General features: G+C 40.7%; 1 protein-coding gene across 6 annotated transcripts in view; it reads right to left on the reverse strand.

The window, feature by feature from the left end:
• Positions 1-20,684, reverse strand: part of gkup (glucuronokinase with putative uridyl pyrophosphorylase) — a 106,781-nt gene that overhangs the window by 70,099 nt on the left and 15,998 nt on the right. For all 6 annotated transcript variants that reach the window (XR_003675320.1, XM_028463771.1, XM_028463773.1 and 3 more), the window contains 3 exons: positions 13,861-13,938; positions 242-333; positions 31-136 (listed from right to left, as the gene is read on the reverse strand). Coding sequence is in view for 5 of the 6 variants with exons in the window: in XM_028463771.1 (XP_028319572.1) it covers positions 31-136; positions 242-333; positions 13,861-13,938 (276 nt within the window). In the remaining variant the exon portion in view is untranslated. The remainder of the gene's footprint in view (positions 1-30; positions 137-241; positions 334-13,860; positions 13,939-20,684) is intronic.

Consider the following 20,684-nt stretch of genomic DNA (forward strand, 5'->3'; position numbering starts at 1 on the left):
ACAGCTTGTGTGTGTGCATGTTTGTGTTACCAAAGTCTGGCTCTCTACCAGTGAAACCTCAGCCCAGAAGTTAGAAATGGACAATGCAATGGTTTTACCATTGAAGCCATCTGAAGGATTCCCCATCAGCCCTACCCTGATGATCATCAGATTTTGAATTAAAATTTAATGAGTTGAAAGCAGTTAAATTGCTTGGTTGGCATTGTCACTTCAGTCCATATAAAACAAAAAGTTTTCTCACCTGGCATAGGAGCGATATGTGACGGCTTTAGCTGGGTTGTTCTGTTGTTTTGTGGAATAGTGAGTAAGCCATTTGGTATAGTCTGACAAGCCCTGAAATGTTAAGAGAGGAAATGTTTGTTTAGAAAAAAAACACAGGCAACAGAGGGGCCAAGGACCATGCCCAGTAGACGGCCATAGCTGTGCCAAACGGGCAGCCGGCGGGCCCAGAGTCAGCAGGGACCGGACCCCAGGCACCCCCCCCCAGCCAGACCGCCACACCAGCATGTGGCGCGTGCAGACCCGAGGCGGTAGAGCGGTAGCATTAAATGATTCTGACGTGATCGTACGCTACGATAAGGTCTCACGTCTAGTCTGACCTCGTGTACGCAAATCTGAGTGTGTGAATTTGCACTGCAGCACAGCAAAACGTGACTGAGACTGAAACTAAAGTAATAAACAAGCCTCAGCTGTCAATTGAGCATAAGCATACACGCATTCAGAACAAATCAAACTAGATTATTAAAACAAAATTAAACTAATTTTAAAAAGCTCACGTTATTACTGATACCTGCACTTTTTTGTTTTCCTTCAACAAACCCACTGACAAACTCTGCTACTGGGCAGGAGCGCGTAGGGATCACAGCAGCACTGCTTCGGAATGTGTTGGACCAGCGTGGGAATGCTGTTTTATGTGTACTGGGGAAGTGTGTGACATGATTGTAACCTGTTTTGCATAACCTTTCATTGGTGAATGGAGCAATGTCTGACGTTTATCAGCGCTGCTTGAGGTGCCAAAGCTGACCCAGTGTCAGCGCAGCCTCCACTGAGGTGTTTTAAAGCATTCATTCATTTCTTTTAATATTGTATTTATTGCTTCCAGCATGCGGACAACTGAGGCCAATCCTGTCTCTCTCTCCAGGTTCTCTGCCCTGAAATGAGGTTTGATTGGGGGGACGGGGGGGTTCACGGACTCACGCTCGCCAGCCTAATTAGTCTAAATGTAAATAATTGTCTTGATCAAATAATATGGATTTATGCTTTTAGGCTGTGGATGAGTAGCATTTCATTTAAACCATCACTTTCAGTTATTGCAAATTTGTGCCTCCCAGTTTAAAAGAGCTCCTTAAATTACAGTTTTCACACTACCAAAAAGCACTTTTTGTTTTTCTTCACCTCAGCTGTGAGAATGTTGATTTTTATCTGGGAAATGTTTATTTCCTTGCAAATGTTTGTATTACCTCAGTGGGCAGGGCCTTCGAACCAGGAACATTTGAAGGCATAACATGTTAATGGCGATCAAATTTGGCCGTGGCATTTATCAACACCCGATCATTGGTGCGCTGCAATGGGTCAGACACAAATGTTTCAAAAGTCCCACGTTGATCTATTCGTATGACACACTGTGCACTCCGATTTGCAACCGTTTTCAAGCAAGGTTAATAAATGAGGGCCAGAGAGTGTCGAAGATGACATAAAACGGCGGATTCAATAAAGATTTCCGGGTATTAAAATGTGTGCAAATGCCAATTTGCAGAACATTCATTGTGCGGATATCAAAATTCAAAATTAACTGCAAAATTGTGTGAACAAACACTAATAACATTTTTTAATAATATTTTTAATAAAAACAGTACAACATGCGGTTTTCTATCATAGTGAAAATGTTGTCGACATTTGATCACTACTCCAAAAATACACAAAAAATTGAGCATTGCGTTAGTTCAGGCGAGTCCTACCAGCTGACGGTAGCCATTCCCTATTTTAGTTAATCATCCAGCTGATCATGTTCTATGCTTCCCATTGGTTAAAGTTAGTCACGGCGCTGTATTTAAACCACTGCAAACACGCCTACTTCTACATGCTTTGTCCACAAATGACTCGCAACCCACCCCACCCCAGCCCCTCCTCTTCTTTCTAATTAAACAGTGTCTCCTGCTGCCATTTAAACGTATGTGCTTCTGTTCCAGGGGTCCTGCTTTACTGCACTCTCTGTATACTGTATACCTTTCCATGTAGCTCATGGAAGAGTAAAGGGGAGCTCCCTTTGCTTCGGGCTTTCCACACAGCTGCTGAAATGGCAGAGAGGTGCCAGAGCAAGTCTTACCCCCAAATATAAATGCATGCTAAATAAAGCAATTTGACTAAAGTGATGCTGACCTAATCATTTTCTATGTGAAGTTGCACTTAGGCCATCTCTGTTCAACCTGGTGGTTTACCAATCAATGGCGAGATGGAGCCTGTGACACAGTACTGGCTTTACAACATTTGTGCCCATTCTGAGACCCCATGACTCCGCGTGTCCTTTAGTCTACCTGCCATTGCTTCATCCGTATGGTCATCATGGGAATATGAAGCCTGTAAGCACCAGCTGGACAGTAATGAGTGAACTGATGAGTTATGAAATGGACTATGTGGCTGATATAAAGCTCTGCTGTACGACCAGACAGCAGGTCCGAATAGTTACAAAATACTTTAATACACAGAGGTCTTTTGAAGCTGGCCATACAGTTTAAGCATTTCTGTCTCATATTATTAACCCGCTGCATTCCACCGGGTGGAAACAAACCACGTTTTTGCACAAGTGTGTTGTAATGGCCGTTGTGATGTCAGTCCAATACTTACTCTTTTTATAATGGGGAGCAATCTTCAAAAAGCTTCCACATTAGACGTCTGTAGATAATTAGTAGGGCAAATATGTTTCTTCTCAGCTAACGAGCTGCGTAATTTATGCAGCAATGGCATAATGTTCTGGCATAGTGCTACTCAGGACAGCTCACAGACCTGCTGGATGATTCTCAGTAGACTGGTTTACCTGTTGCTGCAATAACTCAGATCAATGGCAACAACAGATTATTGATCTGTCCAAAGCTGCCTGTTTCCCGTGGACTGATAAAAGCAAATTTATAGTCCTGACGAAGCAGCCACAATAAATTAGGGGAAGAAAAAAATTAACATTAGATCTTAAAGGTAATGAAACAGCACTTATATTTGCTTATTTTGTTTTCTATGTTATTGAATGTTTGTGTAGCAAACAGAAGTCCACCTGTCTCCAATTTAACTTCTTCAAATGTCATTTTGTACTTCTGTGCACTCACCTCTCAACGTTGAACTAAAAAAATGTTAATTTAAATAGAGCGGTCTCAACTGCGTTTATACGTGCACCTAATTGCACCGCAATGCTAGTGAATTCCCCACAACAGGTGAGGAAACAGCACCACCAAAGGATTTAAGGACCCACCCGGTTTAAACCCCTTTATTTCATACAGTATCTTAGTGAATCCACCCGTTACACCCCGAAAAGGGAATAAACACATTAGGAAGGACACGGGAAAACAATTAGGATTTTACAACTTTAATTCATAGCTGTTAACTATTATTTTACTTCTCCACAAAAAAAAGAAAGTTAAGGAACCTGAAGAACAGAATAATGTTAAACACAAATAAAGGACACAAAAAACCCCAAACCATCCCTTATCCTTAAACTAATTAACTTTAAACAAAGTTAACCTGGTGGGCCGGCCAAAAAGAAGAAAAAGATGCGGTACTGGGCCAACCCTATACAGGGCCGTAGAAGCCAGTACCACATCCAAACTAAGAAAGAAAAAAAAAACCAATCTATCCTGAAAACCAACTGAAAATGAAAACAGGACAGCCGGTCCCATCAGAAACAAACAAAACATACCTAAACCCCAAAAAGAGAAGCGCAGGTGGAGGAGCAGGAACAGACCTCTGCCCAGCTCTGCGTCTGCAGGTAAATGAGCGAGAGAGAGAGCGTGCACTCCAGGCCCAGCCTATTTATAGGTGGAGCCGTAGGGTTTTCAAGCGCCTGAAACAAAAAATCCCCAAGTTGGAAAACAGTATAAAAATAAAGAAGAGGTCATTTAATCACAACCAAAAACTACCTTATAACCAAGAAATAAAAAGAACAATGTCTTAAAGTCATATAAATGTATAATATAATAAACACAAAGAAACTTGCAAATACCTAACACCCCCTGTAAGTAAAATTTCCTCTCTCACCTTGGAATGCGTGATTATCCAGCACGATACACAATGTTTTTGGTTTTTCAAGCTATGTGACGTTAAACTATTGATTTGTTGTAGAAATGCATCACTACTACTGACGTTAGCATCGTTAGCTTCTCGAAGGACTACGGACATGTTTTTAATATACTGGAACAAGTATATATTAATACAAATGTCATGATGTAGCCATTATAAATGTCCTCCATCTGGAGACCTGTTCACATTAACATCCACGAGGGAATGTTTTATTTTCATATACTACAGCCATCTCAAACTAGCTTGTACTTATTTAATTATTTTTGAAGGTGAGCCTCTGATTTGGCTGTCGTATATCAACAGAAATATATACATGGTGTGAAGTCGGACTGAGTTTTGCTGAAACTGATTTGCTGCTGTGAATATTCATGTGATTTTTATTTTTCCTCTTTACAGTAATAAACAAAGCAGTGTTGAAGCGAGTAAATAAATAGCCGTGTCACAGTAACAGTGTCACGACCAGGCGAAGCTGGCAGCTGTCTCTCGGATGTCATTCCTGGGACTTTCTCAAACCGTGGATGCAGACAGCACACTCAGGTTAAACAAATAAGCTGACTAACTGACGAGAACCTAAACTTCCGACAAAGAACTGGCCGCAACACTGAAAACAATCAAATCCTCTGCCAGTCAGTCACTGACTGATAAATGCTCCTAATCATTGCTCACACAGTGTAGCCACACATGCAGAGAACAGGCAAAAAAGACACACAGCATTGGACAGGCAGACGCACACGGACCAAAAATGGACCAGGAGACATAAAACAACAGGGACATACGCAGCTGTGTTGACTATGGGGAGAGATTTGTCTCAAAAATATTCACAAATAGATCCACAATTTTCACATGTATTTTTTAGATTTTCACGTGTTTGTTAGATTTCCATATATGTTTTTCAGATCTACAAATACATTCACAATTTACACGTTTTATCATTTATATGTGTATTTATCATAAATTATCATGTGTAAATCTTCAATTGTGCTTGTAGATTGAGCAAAGTGCATTTGTGGATCGGCTCGCGTATAAATTTATTTTTGAGACAAATGTAACGCAGCTTCGCTCAAATCTACACACAGAGCTGCCGATCCACATGTGTGGAAAGCACCATCATCCACTAGGGGGCTGCAATGAGGCATTTACCGAGACAAAAACAGATGCTTCAAGAATGTCTATTAACGTTATTGGTAATCACTGCAGTGTCGCCACAATCGCTGCAGCCTTCCCCTTGTCTCCTGCTGATCATAGTATAACACTTGGTTTGACAAAAAATACTTTTTTATTAACTCATTCACTGCCAGCCATTTTCAGAATTTCTACCCCCCTCGGTGCCAGCAGTTTTTGAGCATTTTGACTGATTTTTAAAGACCCACAGAATATTTTGTACTATGACAATTTGAATTCTAACACCAGTTTCTGAAAGATTAAAGTCTCTAATTTCATGTTCTTGTTTCGTTCTTTTGTAATCCGCAGTTGAATAGAGGCAAGTTTCACACAAGTCGCCTGTTTGTGACAAAAAGCTGAGAAATAACGACATTTTTTTTTGCTTTAATGACACCTCAACATATTAAATTGTCTTCACTTTGTAGAGGACGCTATAACGCTGCAATTTCCGTAATTCCACAATGAGCTGGTTTAAGGCAGAGAGTTTAACAACTGAGTCACATTCAAAGCAAATCCGACTTTGTATGTGCAAATGGGAGCATTTAAAAAAATAAGGCTAAAAATCACGACTACGCCCTGCAAACACCATAAAAGTTATCAAAAATCTATGGCTAACTTTTGGTGTTACACTTATCTAGATGATCTCCAGCAACTTTGAGCTCTGTCAGTGAAACGCCCTAGAAGAAATGTGTTAAAAGAGGACATTTTTCCCACATTAAATGCTCTTTACTCTGTAGGGGGCGCCAGTGCGTCCATGTCCATTTTTCCACATTGAGCTGGATTACGGCCGGGAGTTTAACAACTGATTCACATATGACACAAATCAAAGTTGTATGTGCAGATGGGAGCATTTTCTAAAAATTTTATATTTTGTAATTTTTGCCCAAAATTCACAGCCCTGTAAACACCGTAAAAGTTATCAAAAGTCCACGAATAGCTTTCGGTGTCACACTTCTCTAGATGATCTCCTGTGATTTTGAACCCCGTCAATGAAACGCCCGAGGAGAGCGAAAATAGCAATTTTGCAGTTTTCAATTCAAGATTCTGAGCTTTTTTGTGTTCTTCGCATGGTCTGAATAACATTTTTTACTTCTCTTGTCATTGTCTACTTCTGTGTCAATTTTCATGATCCTATCTCGTTATGCATTTTTGGCATACTTGGGGGCACTGGCGCGTCAGATTTTAAATAGCAAAGAAATTAGAGAAACATGAGATTGAATTTTGTTTGAATTTTTGAGGCTCTACATAATGGTTCAGTGGGTGAAAAGTAGTTGAGCTGGTTCCGACACCGGGAAACAAAGAAGATAGAAAGAAAGAATAATATTCCAGCCCAATAACAATGTTTCCCCCTTTTTCAGTACCATGAATTATACATTTTTGGAAAGCGCAGGAGCATGCCTACAACATGACACGGGTCCCTGGTCACGGATCCCAAGCTTTTCCATAGGCTCCGCCCCTTGCCTCGTACTGTGGCCACTGCGAGAGCAAGACACCCTTCACCAGCTCGTGGCACTCGGGCCTAGTTAACACTGAAAGAGTTTAAGAAGGTGTCCTATTGTTATTTCCTCCAATTTGTCATACTTGAGATGCAGCCTGAATAGTTTATTGGTGTCTGATTCTCTGTGTAGTGAGGATTCTTTTGATTTTGGTCAAACTGGTACACTTGGAACCATGCCATTTTTACTCTGTTATATAAAATACAGCATCACATACATCAAGAGAAGTGTCATCAAAGACATTTTTACTCATAAAAATCCACTAAAATGATGATGAAAAGGCTAAGATTGTGGTAACAGTGCAGTGGATACCAGTGACTTTATTAGATATTCTTGTGTCTGTAAATTAATCTTCAGCAGATACCTCATTTTACTGCCCCCTAGTGGATGGTGGTGCTCTACACAGGTGTGGATTGGCAGCTCGGTGTGTGTGGATTTGAGCAAAGCTGCGTTACATTTGTCTCAAAAATAAATTCACATGCGGGCCGATCCACAAACACACTTTGCTCAATCCAGCACAATTGAAGATTTACACATGATTATTCATGATGAATGCACATATGAATGAGAAAACACGTGTGCAAATTGTGGATGTATTTGTGGATCTGAAAAACATGAAAAAATTTGAAAAACACGTGAAAATCTAAAAACAATACATGTGAAAATTGAAAATATATTTGTGGCTTTGAAAAAAACTTGAAAATTGTGGATCTATTTGTGAATATTTTTTAGACAAATCTCTCCCCACAGAAGGGGAAACACACAGAAATACCAGGACTCACACACACCAAATCACCTGTCACTCAGATACGTAAAGTTAAAGAAAAAGACAAACAGCTGACTGAAAAACACAGATGGAGGCTGGCACCATGACAATCAGGTGTGCTGCTATAACCCCCAATTTATATTGGATGCAGATCCCAAGAGTCCAACCTTCTTGTTCTCCTTCGTTAGGAACACTGACCTGTTTAACTGTTTATTGTTACATTTATAACACATACATTTAACTGCGATCTCACGCGATAATAAAAATATCGTGAGAACTGCTCTGTCTCGCGACGTCACAGCCGTTCAACCAGAGTGCACCGTGGCACAACTAAAAACGCAACCAGTGTGGATTACCAGACGGCGGACAGCGGGGCAAAACCGGATTGGTGCCGTGGCGCAGCAGAGACGTATCCAGTGGGAACCCCCAGTAAGAGTACAAACGCAGTACGAGCCGCCGTTGCTGATGACTGCAGTTTCCCAAAAGGCCGTTGTGTCACTGTGGAGCATTATTTCTTTATCGTACCATATGCTCATTTAAATAATCACTCCCTGAAAAATTAATTGGGTGGCAGTCACTTGACACGTCTTTCAAAAAATGTGGCTATGACAAATTCAGAGAAAAACTCTGAATAATGACCAGGAGAACATCACCAAAACATCATAATGTGTAAAAACAAATTCACATTCACTATATTGTTTCCTCTCATACTGTAACTGCACTGTAAACTGATGCAACTTTGATTTAGTTCATGTTTTACTGGTGCAGTTTTATCTCTTCTCTGTTGGCTGTTGCTAAAAAATGCGGCTATGACAAATCCCAAGAGTCCAACCTTCTTGTTCTCCTTCGTTAGGAACACTGACCTGTTTAACTGTTTATTGTTACATTTATAACACATACATATAAATGCGATCTCACGCGATTATATAAATATCATGAGAACTGCTCTGTCTCGTGACGTCACAGTCGTTCAATCGGAGTGCACTGTGCCGCACTAAAAACGCAACCGGTGTGGATTACCAGACGGCGGACAGAGGGGAAAAACCGGATTGGTGCCGTGGTGCAGCGGCGACGTATCCAGTGGAAACCCCCAGTAAGAGTACAAACGCGGTACGAGCCGCTGTTGCTGATGACTGCAGTTTCCCAAACGGCCGTTGTGTCACTGTGGAGCATTATTTCTTTATCGTACCATATGCTCATTTAAATAATCACTCCCTGAAAAATTAATTGGGTGGCAGTCACTTGACACATCTTTCAATCACATTTTTCGGCTCACTATCCAACTGAAGTCCAAATCAGTGACGTAGCACCATTTGTTTTAACCAGCTCCTCCTGCTCTGTGGTCTCTACGCTTGAAACTTTTGTCACGCAGAAACAGATACAATAACGTCATCAACAAGTGTTAGCTTTAAGTCCACCTCTGGTTGGGTGATATGTATGTATGCAAAGTGAAAGACCATGCCTCTCATAATGAATGAAGAATCAACACATGACTATATTTAAAACGAACTCAGGAATGTATTCTGGCCTAAACACGGTGACCCTAGTCAGCCAGTGGTAGAGTGAGAGGCTGAGGGTTCGTAAGGAGCTACAAAGCCTGAGATTTCTCTGTAGTCCAGAAAAGGACCACCCAAAATGGAGCCGCTTCCATGAGTACCGCAAGTACCTGCTCCTCACCTGCCGTCAGAGAAAGACATTTTGCTACTAAATGCCAACAAAGAAATTACCAAACTACGGGAAGAGATTTGTCACCTTTCTAACAAGCTAATAAAGAAAGATGATTTACTCACCAAGTATAAGAACACGGTTGTACAGCAGTCAGAAGCGCTGTCATCCTGCCTCCATAATATTCCATGTGACAACGACACCATGGGCCGAGGTTGTTGTCCACGGACATAAATGACAGAATAACATGGAAAATGGCGTCCCTCCTTTGTTGCAGCAGTTGCAGCAGTTTTTCACTCAAGCTTATCAGTTACCCCAAAAACCAAACTTAACCAAAATTCATTCAAAAGCCTCTCCCTTGAAATTTGTAATCCCAAAAACTAGATAGAAAAACCCACTTTATTGGTTATAGTCTACCGTTCTCCTGGTCCATAATTAGAGTTTCTCTCTGAATTCTTTGACCTTTTCACTGATTTGGTGCTGAGCACTGATAAAGCTATCATAGTACGTGACTTTAACATTCATGCCGATGATGAAAACAACAGCCTAAATAAATCATTTATCTCACTATTCACGATTGAATTGGCTTTACACAAAATGTAAACAAACCAACTCATTATCTTAATCATGCCTTGGACCTTGTTCTAACATATGGCTTAGATATTGATCACCTGACAATATATCCTCAAAATCCTATTCTTTCAGATCACTTCTTGTTATCCTTTGAATTCAGAATATCAGCCTGCTTAAACTCTGAGAGAAGAGTACACTATAGTAGATCATTGTCTGAAAAAGCTGTAGCTAGATTGAAAGATATAGCTGCATCATTGCTTACTTTTGATCCATATGATAACAGAGAGTAGCTATCAATGTCCTACGACAGAGAAAATAGATGATCTTATCAACAATGCAATGTTGTCACTGCACACAGCTCTGAATGCTGTTGCTCCGCTTAAAAAGAAGATATTTCATAAAAAGGTCGCTCAGCTGGTATAAATCTGAATTGCGTCTTCTAAAACAGGCATCGCGGAAATTAGAAAGGAAGTGGCTTTCTTCAAACATGGTTGAAGTTCATACAGCCTGGAGAGAAAGTTTATTAGTTTATTTTAAAAAAAAGCTCGCCGCAAAGCTAGAACCTCCTATTATTCAACTTTAATAAAAGAAAAAAAGAATAATCCTTGGTTTCTATTCAACACTATAGCCAGGCTCACCAAAAGCCACAGCTCTGGTGAACCCTCTATTCCTGTCAAACTGAGCAGTGATGACTTCATCAACTTCTTTACTGATAAAATTCTAACAATCAGAAACAAAGCTAATGTCCCCCCTGCAGGCATGCTCAATAATTTCTTAAAAAAAAGACAACTCCTGAAATATCCCCAACATGTAGCTTTTATTTACATAGTTACACTCCAATTGGCCTATCTGAACTGACCTCAATAGTTAGTGCTTCTAAACCAACAACCTGTCTTTTAGATCCAATCCCAACTCCACTACTTAAATATGTTCTTCCACTAATTAGCACTAATATAGTAAACTGGATTAACACATCTCTAGTAACAGGTTATGTACCACAGGCCTTTAAAATCGCTGTAATCAAACCTCTCCTTAAAAAACCTACCCTCGATCCAAGTGACTTGTCCAGTTATAGGCCAACATCCAATCTCCCTTTTGTTTCCAAAATTCTTGAAAAAGTTATTGCAGGTCAACTATGTGATCATCTATATAGGAACAATTTATACGACAGCTTTCAGTCTGACTTTAGAGCCCATCACAGCACAGAAACTGCCTTACCCGGGGTTTCCACTGGATACGTCTCCGCTGCGCCACGGCACCGATCCGGTATTTCACCACTGTCCGCCGTCCGGTAATTCACACCGGTTGCGTTTTGAGTGCACCACGATGCGCTCCGGTGACTGTGATGTCACGAGACAGAGCAGTTATCACGATATTTATATAATCGTGCGAGAAGGCGGTTAAATGTATGTGTTATAAACACAACAATAAACAGGTCTGTGTTCCTCGCGAAGGAGAACAAGAAGGTTGGACTCTCTGGATTTGTCACAGCCACATTTTTTTATCAACAGCCAACAGAGAAGAGATAAAACTGCACCAGCAAAACATGAACTAAATCAAAGTTGCTGCAGTTTCCAGTACAGTTACAGTATGAGAGGACTCAATCTAGTGGATGTGAATTTGTTTTTACAAATTATGACGTTTTGGTGATGTAGGTACTTGAAATATAATCTGAAGTGTTTTATTTTGAAAAGTAACCCGATATTTTATTGCGGAGTACGTGCCTAATTTCCTGTTTAGCTTCATTTGCTCTGTGCTGATTGATGCGTCGTGCTCCGGTGTCAGCCAGAAATAGAAGCCCTGCGTATATCTGGCGGAGGGCACCGGACTACCGCATCTGGGAAGGAGCTGACACGCACCGCAGCGGACCCGGTGGAAATTAACACATAGACTAAAGTGGAAACCTATCAGCTCCGGTGACGCAGCGGTGACGTAACGCAGCGGAGCCGCATCCAGTGGAAACTGGGGGTTAGTAAAAGTACCCAATGATCTCCTCTTAGCCTCAGACAAAAATTTGGTGTCAGTTCTGGTGCTCTTAGATATCAGTGCAGCCTTCAATACAGTAGATAATCTACTGCTGCAGAGACTGGAAAGTATATTTGGGATAAAAGAAACAGTGCTGGTTTAAATCCTACCTATCAGACAGAACCCACTTTGGTCATGTTAATAAATTCTCTCCACGCCAGAGTTAATCATGGAGTTCCACAAGGTTCAGTTTTGGGACCAATACTCTTTACATTATATATGCTTCCACTTGGTAACATTATCAGAGAACATAATATAAATTTCCATTGCTATCCAGATGATACACAGCTTTATCTCACAATGAAATCAGATGAAACTCAGTTATTAAAACTCCAGGCTTGTCTTAAAGATATTGCATCCTGGATGACCGTAACTTTCTCCTTCTTAACCAGTATAAAACCAAAGTGATTTTATTTGGTCCAAAACACCATTGAGATAAGTCATCAGAGCAAATAGTGTCTCTGGATGGCATTACTCTGTCACCCAGCACCACAGTAAAAAAAAAAAAAAACTTAGGCATTATCTTTGATACTGACTTATCTTTTAACTCTAAAATTAAACACATCACAAAGACAGCCTTCTTCCACCTCCATGATATCTCTAAAATTAGGAATATCTTGGCCCACAGTGATGCTGAAAAACTAATCCAAGCATTTGTTACATCGAGACTAGATTATTGTAACTCCCTACTTTCAGAATGTCCTAGTAACTCGCTAAAACATCTCATGCTAATCCAGAAGGCTGCAGCTAAAATAATAACAGGTACTAACAGGAGAGAGCCTAATTCTGCAGTTTTGGCTTCCCTTCATTGGCTTCCTGTAAAATCTAGAATAGAGTTTAACTCGTTTGGACTGATCAATGGTTCGCGGCTCAACTAGTCTGGGACACTCGGAGGGAATGATCATTGGTTCACAGCTCAACTCGTCTGAAACACTCGGAGGGACTATCCTTCTATCCTATTCTGTCTGCTCTTCTGTTCACTAACCCGAACCAGTTGAAGTAGATGGCTACCACCTCTGAACCTGGTTCAGCTGGAGATTTCTTCCTACAAAAAAGAGGGACAATGTGAATACCGGCTATGGCACCAAATAAAACTTGAAAAGCATGGATATTTGTTGTTGTTTCTGCTCCATTGTTGAATGTTGTGAAAGAACAGAAGGAGATGGCAGGATTTCATTTGGACGCAAACATGAAAGGGCCCGGCCAGATTTTTTTTTAACTTTTTTTCAAAATGCATTTTATTTAAATTTGCATAAATAATATTCAAAATAAAAAAAAATTGACAGTTACAAAATTTGACAGTTATATTTTAAATAATTAGTTCACCATGAAAAATTGTTTTGTGCAACAGATTTTAAAAGGTTCTGTCTTGAGCCCTTGTGACTGATTCAAAGGACCCCTGGAGTTCAATAGAACCCAGCGTAAAAACCCCAATTATAAGTCATTTTTTAGTACAATTTAAGAATCCCTGATGATTGCTAAACTAAAATGTCTATTTTTAAAAATCGAAATATGGAGAACGCAAATAGATAAATAATAATAATAATAATAATAATAATAATAATAATAATAATAATAATAATAATAATAATAAATAAAAATAATAAAACAAAGGAAACCAAATGTCATGTTTTCTCACAAGTACAACCTTAAAGAGAACCTATATAATGTTTCCATGTTTAATGTTATTAGTGTTAAGAAAATCCAAAAGTAATAATTCCCCTAAGAACACTCTAAACTCTTTGTTTGCACTGATTTGTGACTTTAGAATAAAGCATCAAAACGGTCAAAAAGTGCATATTAGCGAGTCGTCACAGAGATACAGTACCAACAGCCATCATATCAAAACTCTATGGGAAAATAAAGATTAGAAGAGAAAAGAATACATACCACTTGTCCAATGAGCTGAAAGCCAGTTGGAAGCTTCATACCAAATACATCAACTTGCTTCTCATTGATGAGCCACTCCTGATTAGGAACAAGCCACAGAGAATTTGCATTACATTCAAAGATTATATGCTGATGCAATACAGAGGAGGAAAACACTTATTGTTGGGTTATGCTGTATATAAGAGCACAAAAAATGTAATTCAATTACTGTTGTTACGGTGAAATTTACGGTTACCTCATCTTTGACTTGGAAACACACTCTGTGGTGATAAATGATGAAGACCAGACAGGAGAGATGATGAAGTAATAAAAAATGATTTAATCTAAACTAAATGAAAAGGTACAAAGTGGGATGGACGAAGCATTGGTCTCTCCTGGCCAGGAGAGAGGGCGCGATGAGCAGGAGAAGAAGAAGAGGCCAAAAGTTACTTTTCCCACACATTTATACCCCACCGTCCCACCCACCTTCCTCCTTCCACAGACAACAAAAGAAGGGACCGGGGGGGGGGTCAGTGAAAGTTAGATGTGTGTGCGTGTGTGTGCGCGTGTGTGTGTGTGTGTGTGTGGGGATGAGTATGAGTGTGTGTGTGTGTGTGTGTGTGTGTGTATGTGTGTGTGTGTGTGTGTGTGTGTGTGTGTGTGTGTGTGTGTGGATGAGTGTGTGTATATGATGTGTGTGTATGTGTATATGATGTATGTGTGTGTGTGTATGTGTATATGATGTATGTGTGTGTGTATGTGTATATGATGTGTGTGTGTGTGTGATGTCTGGGGAGGGTTTGGACGTGCTCTGGCCTTCGAGATTAAACTGGGGCCAACTGACATTCATTTAGAGAAGCTGTATCATGGGAGTATACATAATTAATCAATTTTGCCACCACAATCCACCCTTTTTGGACAAAGTCCAACACAAAAAAAAGCAAAATTAATTAGTAAAATGTTTAACCTTAGCAAAGCACAGTCCAAACTCATAAAACTTAATTAAACAAAGTTAGTGTAACTTTGGCTCAACCCCTCGTAGTCCATTGGACAAACAATGGTGACCGGGAAAGGCTTGCGATCGGTATTTCTCCCACGACGTCCTCAAAGCAGGATTTCTGATATTTCAACAGGCCATATGCCTCGTATCCAGAGTCAGCTCTGTGACTCCCCGAGGTCTTTTCCTTTCGTTTGCAACCTTCAAGGCAAACAAAAGGCTCGTCAAGGCACTGCTCCTGGATGTGTGCCTCTTTACAGCGGTTCCTCGATCGGTTGTGATGTCGGCTGTGCCTCCGCTAGGCCAGTCGTCTCGAGGGCAGGTTCGGCTGGTGTTGGCACCTTCCTGCAGTGTGATGCGTGAATCCATGTGGCTCGCTCTGCGACCTTCACAGCCGTCTCGCGTTGTGCATGATCACAAAGTCACCTGGAAGAATGTCATGGAGGTTCTCGGTGGTAGTCAGTGGGAGGGCCGCTCGTACTCTGGACCTGTTGAGAGTAAGAATCGTGGACAGTTGTGCACAGTATTTTATCAAACTGTCGTCTGGAGAGCTGTCTCAGCCCAGGACGAAACAGAGGGGGATAGACCCACATTGGGTGGCCGCCCAAAAAGGATTTCAAAGGGTGAATGTTTAGATTTCGGATGGACCTGTTGTCTCATCTGAAGGAGGACAAGCGGTAAAGCTTTGATCCAGTTCAGTCCTCCATGCACTTGTTTAACCTGTTTTTCAGAGTACCGTTAGCTCTTTCTACGGCCCCAGCGGACTCAGGGTGATAGCTGCAGTGTTTTCTAAGATCCATGTCTAATCTCAGCCCTAACTCTGTTATCACCTGGCTGACAAAATGTGTGCCGTTATCAGAAGAAATTTTGTATGGAATGCCCCACCTAGGAATGATGTCTGTTAGCAGTGCTTTGGCTACTGCCGTGGCTGTCTGATGTTTGGTTGGAAAGGCCTCAATCCATTTGGAAAACATGTCTATGATGATCAAACAGTGCTTAGGCATGGATGGCGGTGGGTGAGCTGTCTAGCTAGTTAATGGCTTCTTTCTACCTGGATTGTTTTTAGCACAGATCATACATTTCTGACAAAACTCGGCTGCAAAAGAGGAAAATCCCTTTGTGTACCACACTGTCTGAATTGCAGATGTCATACCACCCTTTGACACATGGGCCTGACCGTGTGTCAATTTTGCATAAGCAGGAAAAAGAGCAGTTGGTAAACAAGGTTTTGAATCGGGACCATACCAAATCCCACCTACCTGGTGGCAGTCTGAGGCCTGCCATCTGCGGCGATCGGCTGGAGTGACAAAGGCGGAGAGTTCGGACAGAGAAGGACATGCAAGTCAGACGGAAAGTGTGGAGCGTGACTACATGTCTTCTCAAGATGAATGCATACAATTGGGAGACATGGAGATGTGAGAAAGCCAAATAAGTTTAACCAAATAAATAAATGTTATTTATTTAAATTGTTTGTATCGGGTTTTATTTTTTTCTTTGCTATCTCTTATTTATGAAGGAGAAATCTTATTCTATCCTTTATTTATTCTAAATAATGTTAACACTCCACACCTAATAACATAACCTAGTTTTTTATAGAGCTGAATTTGTCAGTTCATTCGTTTCTAAATTGGTGGCAAAAGTGTCTCCTATTCTGTGTCTGAACCAGAGTTAAGCAAGATTATTGGCCCTTTTAAGGTTAGACAGAATTAAAGTTAAGTTGAGTCAAACAATCATATTGTCTTTTGCTCTCTGCATTTATCCCATTCGTAGGAGTGACAAGCCATAGCACGGTTTGGAGAGCTTCCTTAAATGCTCGGAAGTTACTTAACTTTAAACTGTCTCATTTATATCTATCAATTATTAAGAATTTCAGGAGGACCCTCTTTAAATCTCAGGCGACCCAGATTGGGCCACCAACCCAATGTTGAGAACTTTTATTTTACTCTTAAAAGTGTCTAAACCCAGTGAAAGTGTCTTGCACGCTAAATGCTGGTGGGGGAAGAAAATGGTTGGAGGGTTTTGAGGTATATCATTTTCCTATGATTTATCAAAATCAGAGGGACGTAGAAGAATGCATTTGGATTCTTAAAACCATATGATAAATATCATTGGAAAATCACTTATCTGATCATTTTGGATGTGTCTCCGTTTTCCTCTCTCTTGTGTCCGCCTGCCTTTGTGCCCTCCAGCCTCCTCGACCTCCTCCTCCTCAGCCTTAAAAGGTCAAAGCCAGGGTCAACTGTACGCTCCTTTTGGAAATTTGAAGATCTGTCCCCACTTTTGCAGTTGGATTGGAAGTCTCTGTAGTCTCTGGAATAGATATTATGTTAGAACATCCACAATATGTCATATTGTCACGTGTCTATTTCAATCTATTTCCCCTTTGCTTCCCAGTTATAGTTATGGACAATACTTCCCTTTAATTCTCATCCTTCATCAAAGAAGCAGTGACCAGGCATGACGGCTGAAGGAGGCAGGATCGGAGTCGAAAAGGCGGTGGCATTGTCTGTTCGGAAACACTCAGAAACAGAAAGAGAGGAAAACATTAAGACTTAAATGAATCATTTAAAATATCCCTTTCCTTTAGTTGGATTTGATTCGTCTCCTTTGAGTAAAAAACAACACAATAACAACAACTACGACGAAGACATAGACAAGTGTACACAACGAGTATACACATACAACAACAACAAAAAACATGGACACTGAACATGAACAGTAAGGTCAGTCAAGGTCAAAGCCAGTCATTCCACTGAAAGTGGTATTATATATTAAAAATGTCGTTTGGTGTTTTTAAACACCCAGAAAAAATAACCTTTAAAACCTGGTAAACTAAATGGCCCAGTTGTCACTCACTTAATGATTCTCGAGACGGGAAGCCAAAAGACCCGACCCAAACCTCAAGTTTAACGCATGATTTTGGTCCATATTTAGTTTTCATTTGTTGTATTAACGGGGCGTCCCAGTCCACAGCATCTCTAGCCGGTACCACGCTATGTACTTTACCCATCTTACGCGCTCCGACAATATCTCAATAACTGCTGATCAGACAGACCGCCGAGCGGTAAACCACAAACCTCTCCACCCGAGTCACCGAGAAGGAAGAAATAAAATAAAACAATAATCCCTTCTATTAAATACTCCTTCCCGATACGCGGGGAGACCTCTCAATAGCCGTAGGCTAGAGACAAGCACACCCACACACACCATACAGCCGCTACCTTTTAAGGAAACAACGCCTGCGCTCTCTCAACAGCTAAAATCAGTAGATGCTCTTAAAAAAAACAAATACGCCGACCCGCCGGAGACAAACATACCCCTCAACAGCTAATATCAGTAATGCTCTTTAAAAGAACAAATAGCCAACACGCCGGAATTAAACACACCCCTCAACAGCTAATATCAGTAATGCTCTTAAAAAGAACAAATAGCCAACACGCCGGAGATAAACACACCCCTCAACAGCTAATATTCCCAAAACGTCAACAAAACAACATCAGAAACAAAGCCAGAGTTCCATACACACCAGATATCTGCCAGAGCACGTAACCGATAAAGAACAGACCCGCGGACTGGAACACCCAAATTTCAACCGCACAGTACTGCAGAGACAATAGTACTCATAGCAACTAATGGGACAGTTTTCTCGGGAAAAATTTGGTAGAAAAATTTGGTACCTCCCCTGCTGTCGAGTGGCTTCGGGCCGGCAAGACAGTCCGACGCGGTATGGAGGAGGCGCGCAAAATGACAACGATGAATGTTGAACTAGGCTGTCTGTCGCATGCAGCTTCAAAAGGGTAAGGTACAGATTGTTTACGAGGGTATCGGTCAAAAATGTCAAAATGTAAACTTGGTTGAGGCTGCAGTCCTCAATGTCTGTCTCAATTTTCCTGAAATTGAGTAAAAACAAAGGAGTAAAAGAAGAATCGTTCAGAAATAACAAAGAAGAAAAAAATGTGTGAGCTCAAAAAAATCATGGCCAATAAAAGAATAAAAAATAAAAACTTCAGCTCCAAAAGCTGAGGCAACAGAGGGCTCTTTCTTCAACGGATGTAACCATATCTTGCATTGTGGGGGCCTCCCCTCAACAAGAAAATAAAAGGAAAGAAAAGCAAACAAAAACAAAACCATTAGTAACTATTTTCCTCCCTTTTGTTTGTCTTTCTCATAAAGGCAAAAGCAGTGCAAATAAATGTGTTTTCTGTGTGAAGTTATGGTGGTTCTGTGTTTCAGCTCATAGTTATGAACGTGAGTGTGTGACTATACGTCTGGTCTGTCTGCTTAAAGCTCACCTTCTTCTAAGTATATCTCAAAGCGTGTGAGAGAATAAATGAAAACAAAATAATCTAGCGTACAGTCAGAAAATAGAGGGGTTAGTATTGTCTTATCGAAGGAGAAGCTTGTTGGCTATTTGCTAGTTGTCCCCTCCCTATGCCAAAGTTCAAGGCTAAAGTGATATAGCACTACCACCAAAGGCTGTGGTGGACTTCTTCTGGCTTGGTATCCTCGTGGCTTTTGAAACAGTGTCTTTTTGGTGAAGATGTTCCAGCAGACGTGTGACCAGTCTGCAGTGGTTGCCCATCATTCAGGCAGCAATCGTGGTGTTCAACCCTCAACTCATTGGTGGGGGAGTGTTCAACCAACTCCGATGCCCACAGGTTCTCAGTCTTTGATGATGGGCAGGATGTGTTAATCCCAGCACTGGCATGCGGCCCATTCCATAGACGATGAAGAGTTGACTTGGGACTGAGCGAGTCATTTTGTTGCAGCATTGCTTTGCTGAATGGGAGAGTTGAGTTCTTGGTAGAAGCTTGGTCCTTTGTATGATGTTGACATTTCATTAGCATAAGAGTTGGAGGTGATTTCATTCATTAAGAGCTTTCATTGAAGATATCATTTCTTCAGGGACAACCGCAAAGCCAACAGAAACAATAAAATAATAAAAAAAATGATAATGATGATAACAGTAATATTAAAATAAAATAAAATGAAATAATGTATTCATCTGTGTGTTTGTTTGAGTGTTGCAATGGCTTTGCACTATTCTGCAGGCAGAGGGAAAGGCGAGAAGCCACAACATCGTTAGTTTTGGCAATCTATGTATTAATAACAGACCGTATTACAAGTATGTAGTGTCTAATCATGTGACCTTTCACTAAACTGGCCAATGAGGGGCACTACGCCTGGATAGAGTCAATGTGTGTCTGTGTAAATCATTTCTCTGTGTGTAATGATATTCCTGCAGTCTCCCCCTCCCCTTTCCCCCTACACCAAAAGGAACTGTTTGCATTAAAACAAAAGGGGCAAAAGGAGATACAGGCCATCCCCCCCCCACGGAAGAGACATCTGTTCACACTATGGCTACGGAGGCTCTGTCTTTTGTGTGTGTGTGTGTGTGTGTGTGTGTGTGTGTGCGTGTGCGTGTGCGTGTGCGTGTGTGTGTAAACGTCCGAAATGAAAGCATTAAAGTCAAACAACAAGGGAGAAATCTGATTAAAAATTAAAAATTAAAATTAAAAAAATTAAAACAAAAGGTAAAACTCACCGAAAGCTTGCCGGTTTCATGATCCGAGTTCACATCATACCGAGAATGTATATGCGCATTGCATATACTATTTGTTTATTGGATTTTTTCATCATATTTAGGAACTCATTTTCTATAAATAGTACTAACTTATCCAATAATATCTCACTGATATCTTCATCAGTCTGTTTGATCCCCATTATTAGTGTTTTACTCCCTGTAGTCTTCACTACCGTTTATTGGATTAGGTTAGGTTTGGGATTTTAATCCATTTTGGTCTCAGTGCAGAGGTGAACTCGGTATATGGCACCGGGGTGTTTCGGA

Source organism: Gouania willdenowi, chromosome 13 (assembly GCF_900634775.1).
Source record: "Gouania willdenowi chromosome 13, fGouWil2.1, whole genome shotgun sequence".
Lineage (NCBI taxonomy): Eukaryota > Metazoa > Chordata > Actinopteri > Blenniiformes > Gobiesocidae > Gouania > Gouania willdenowi.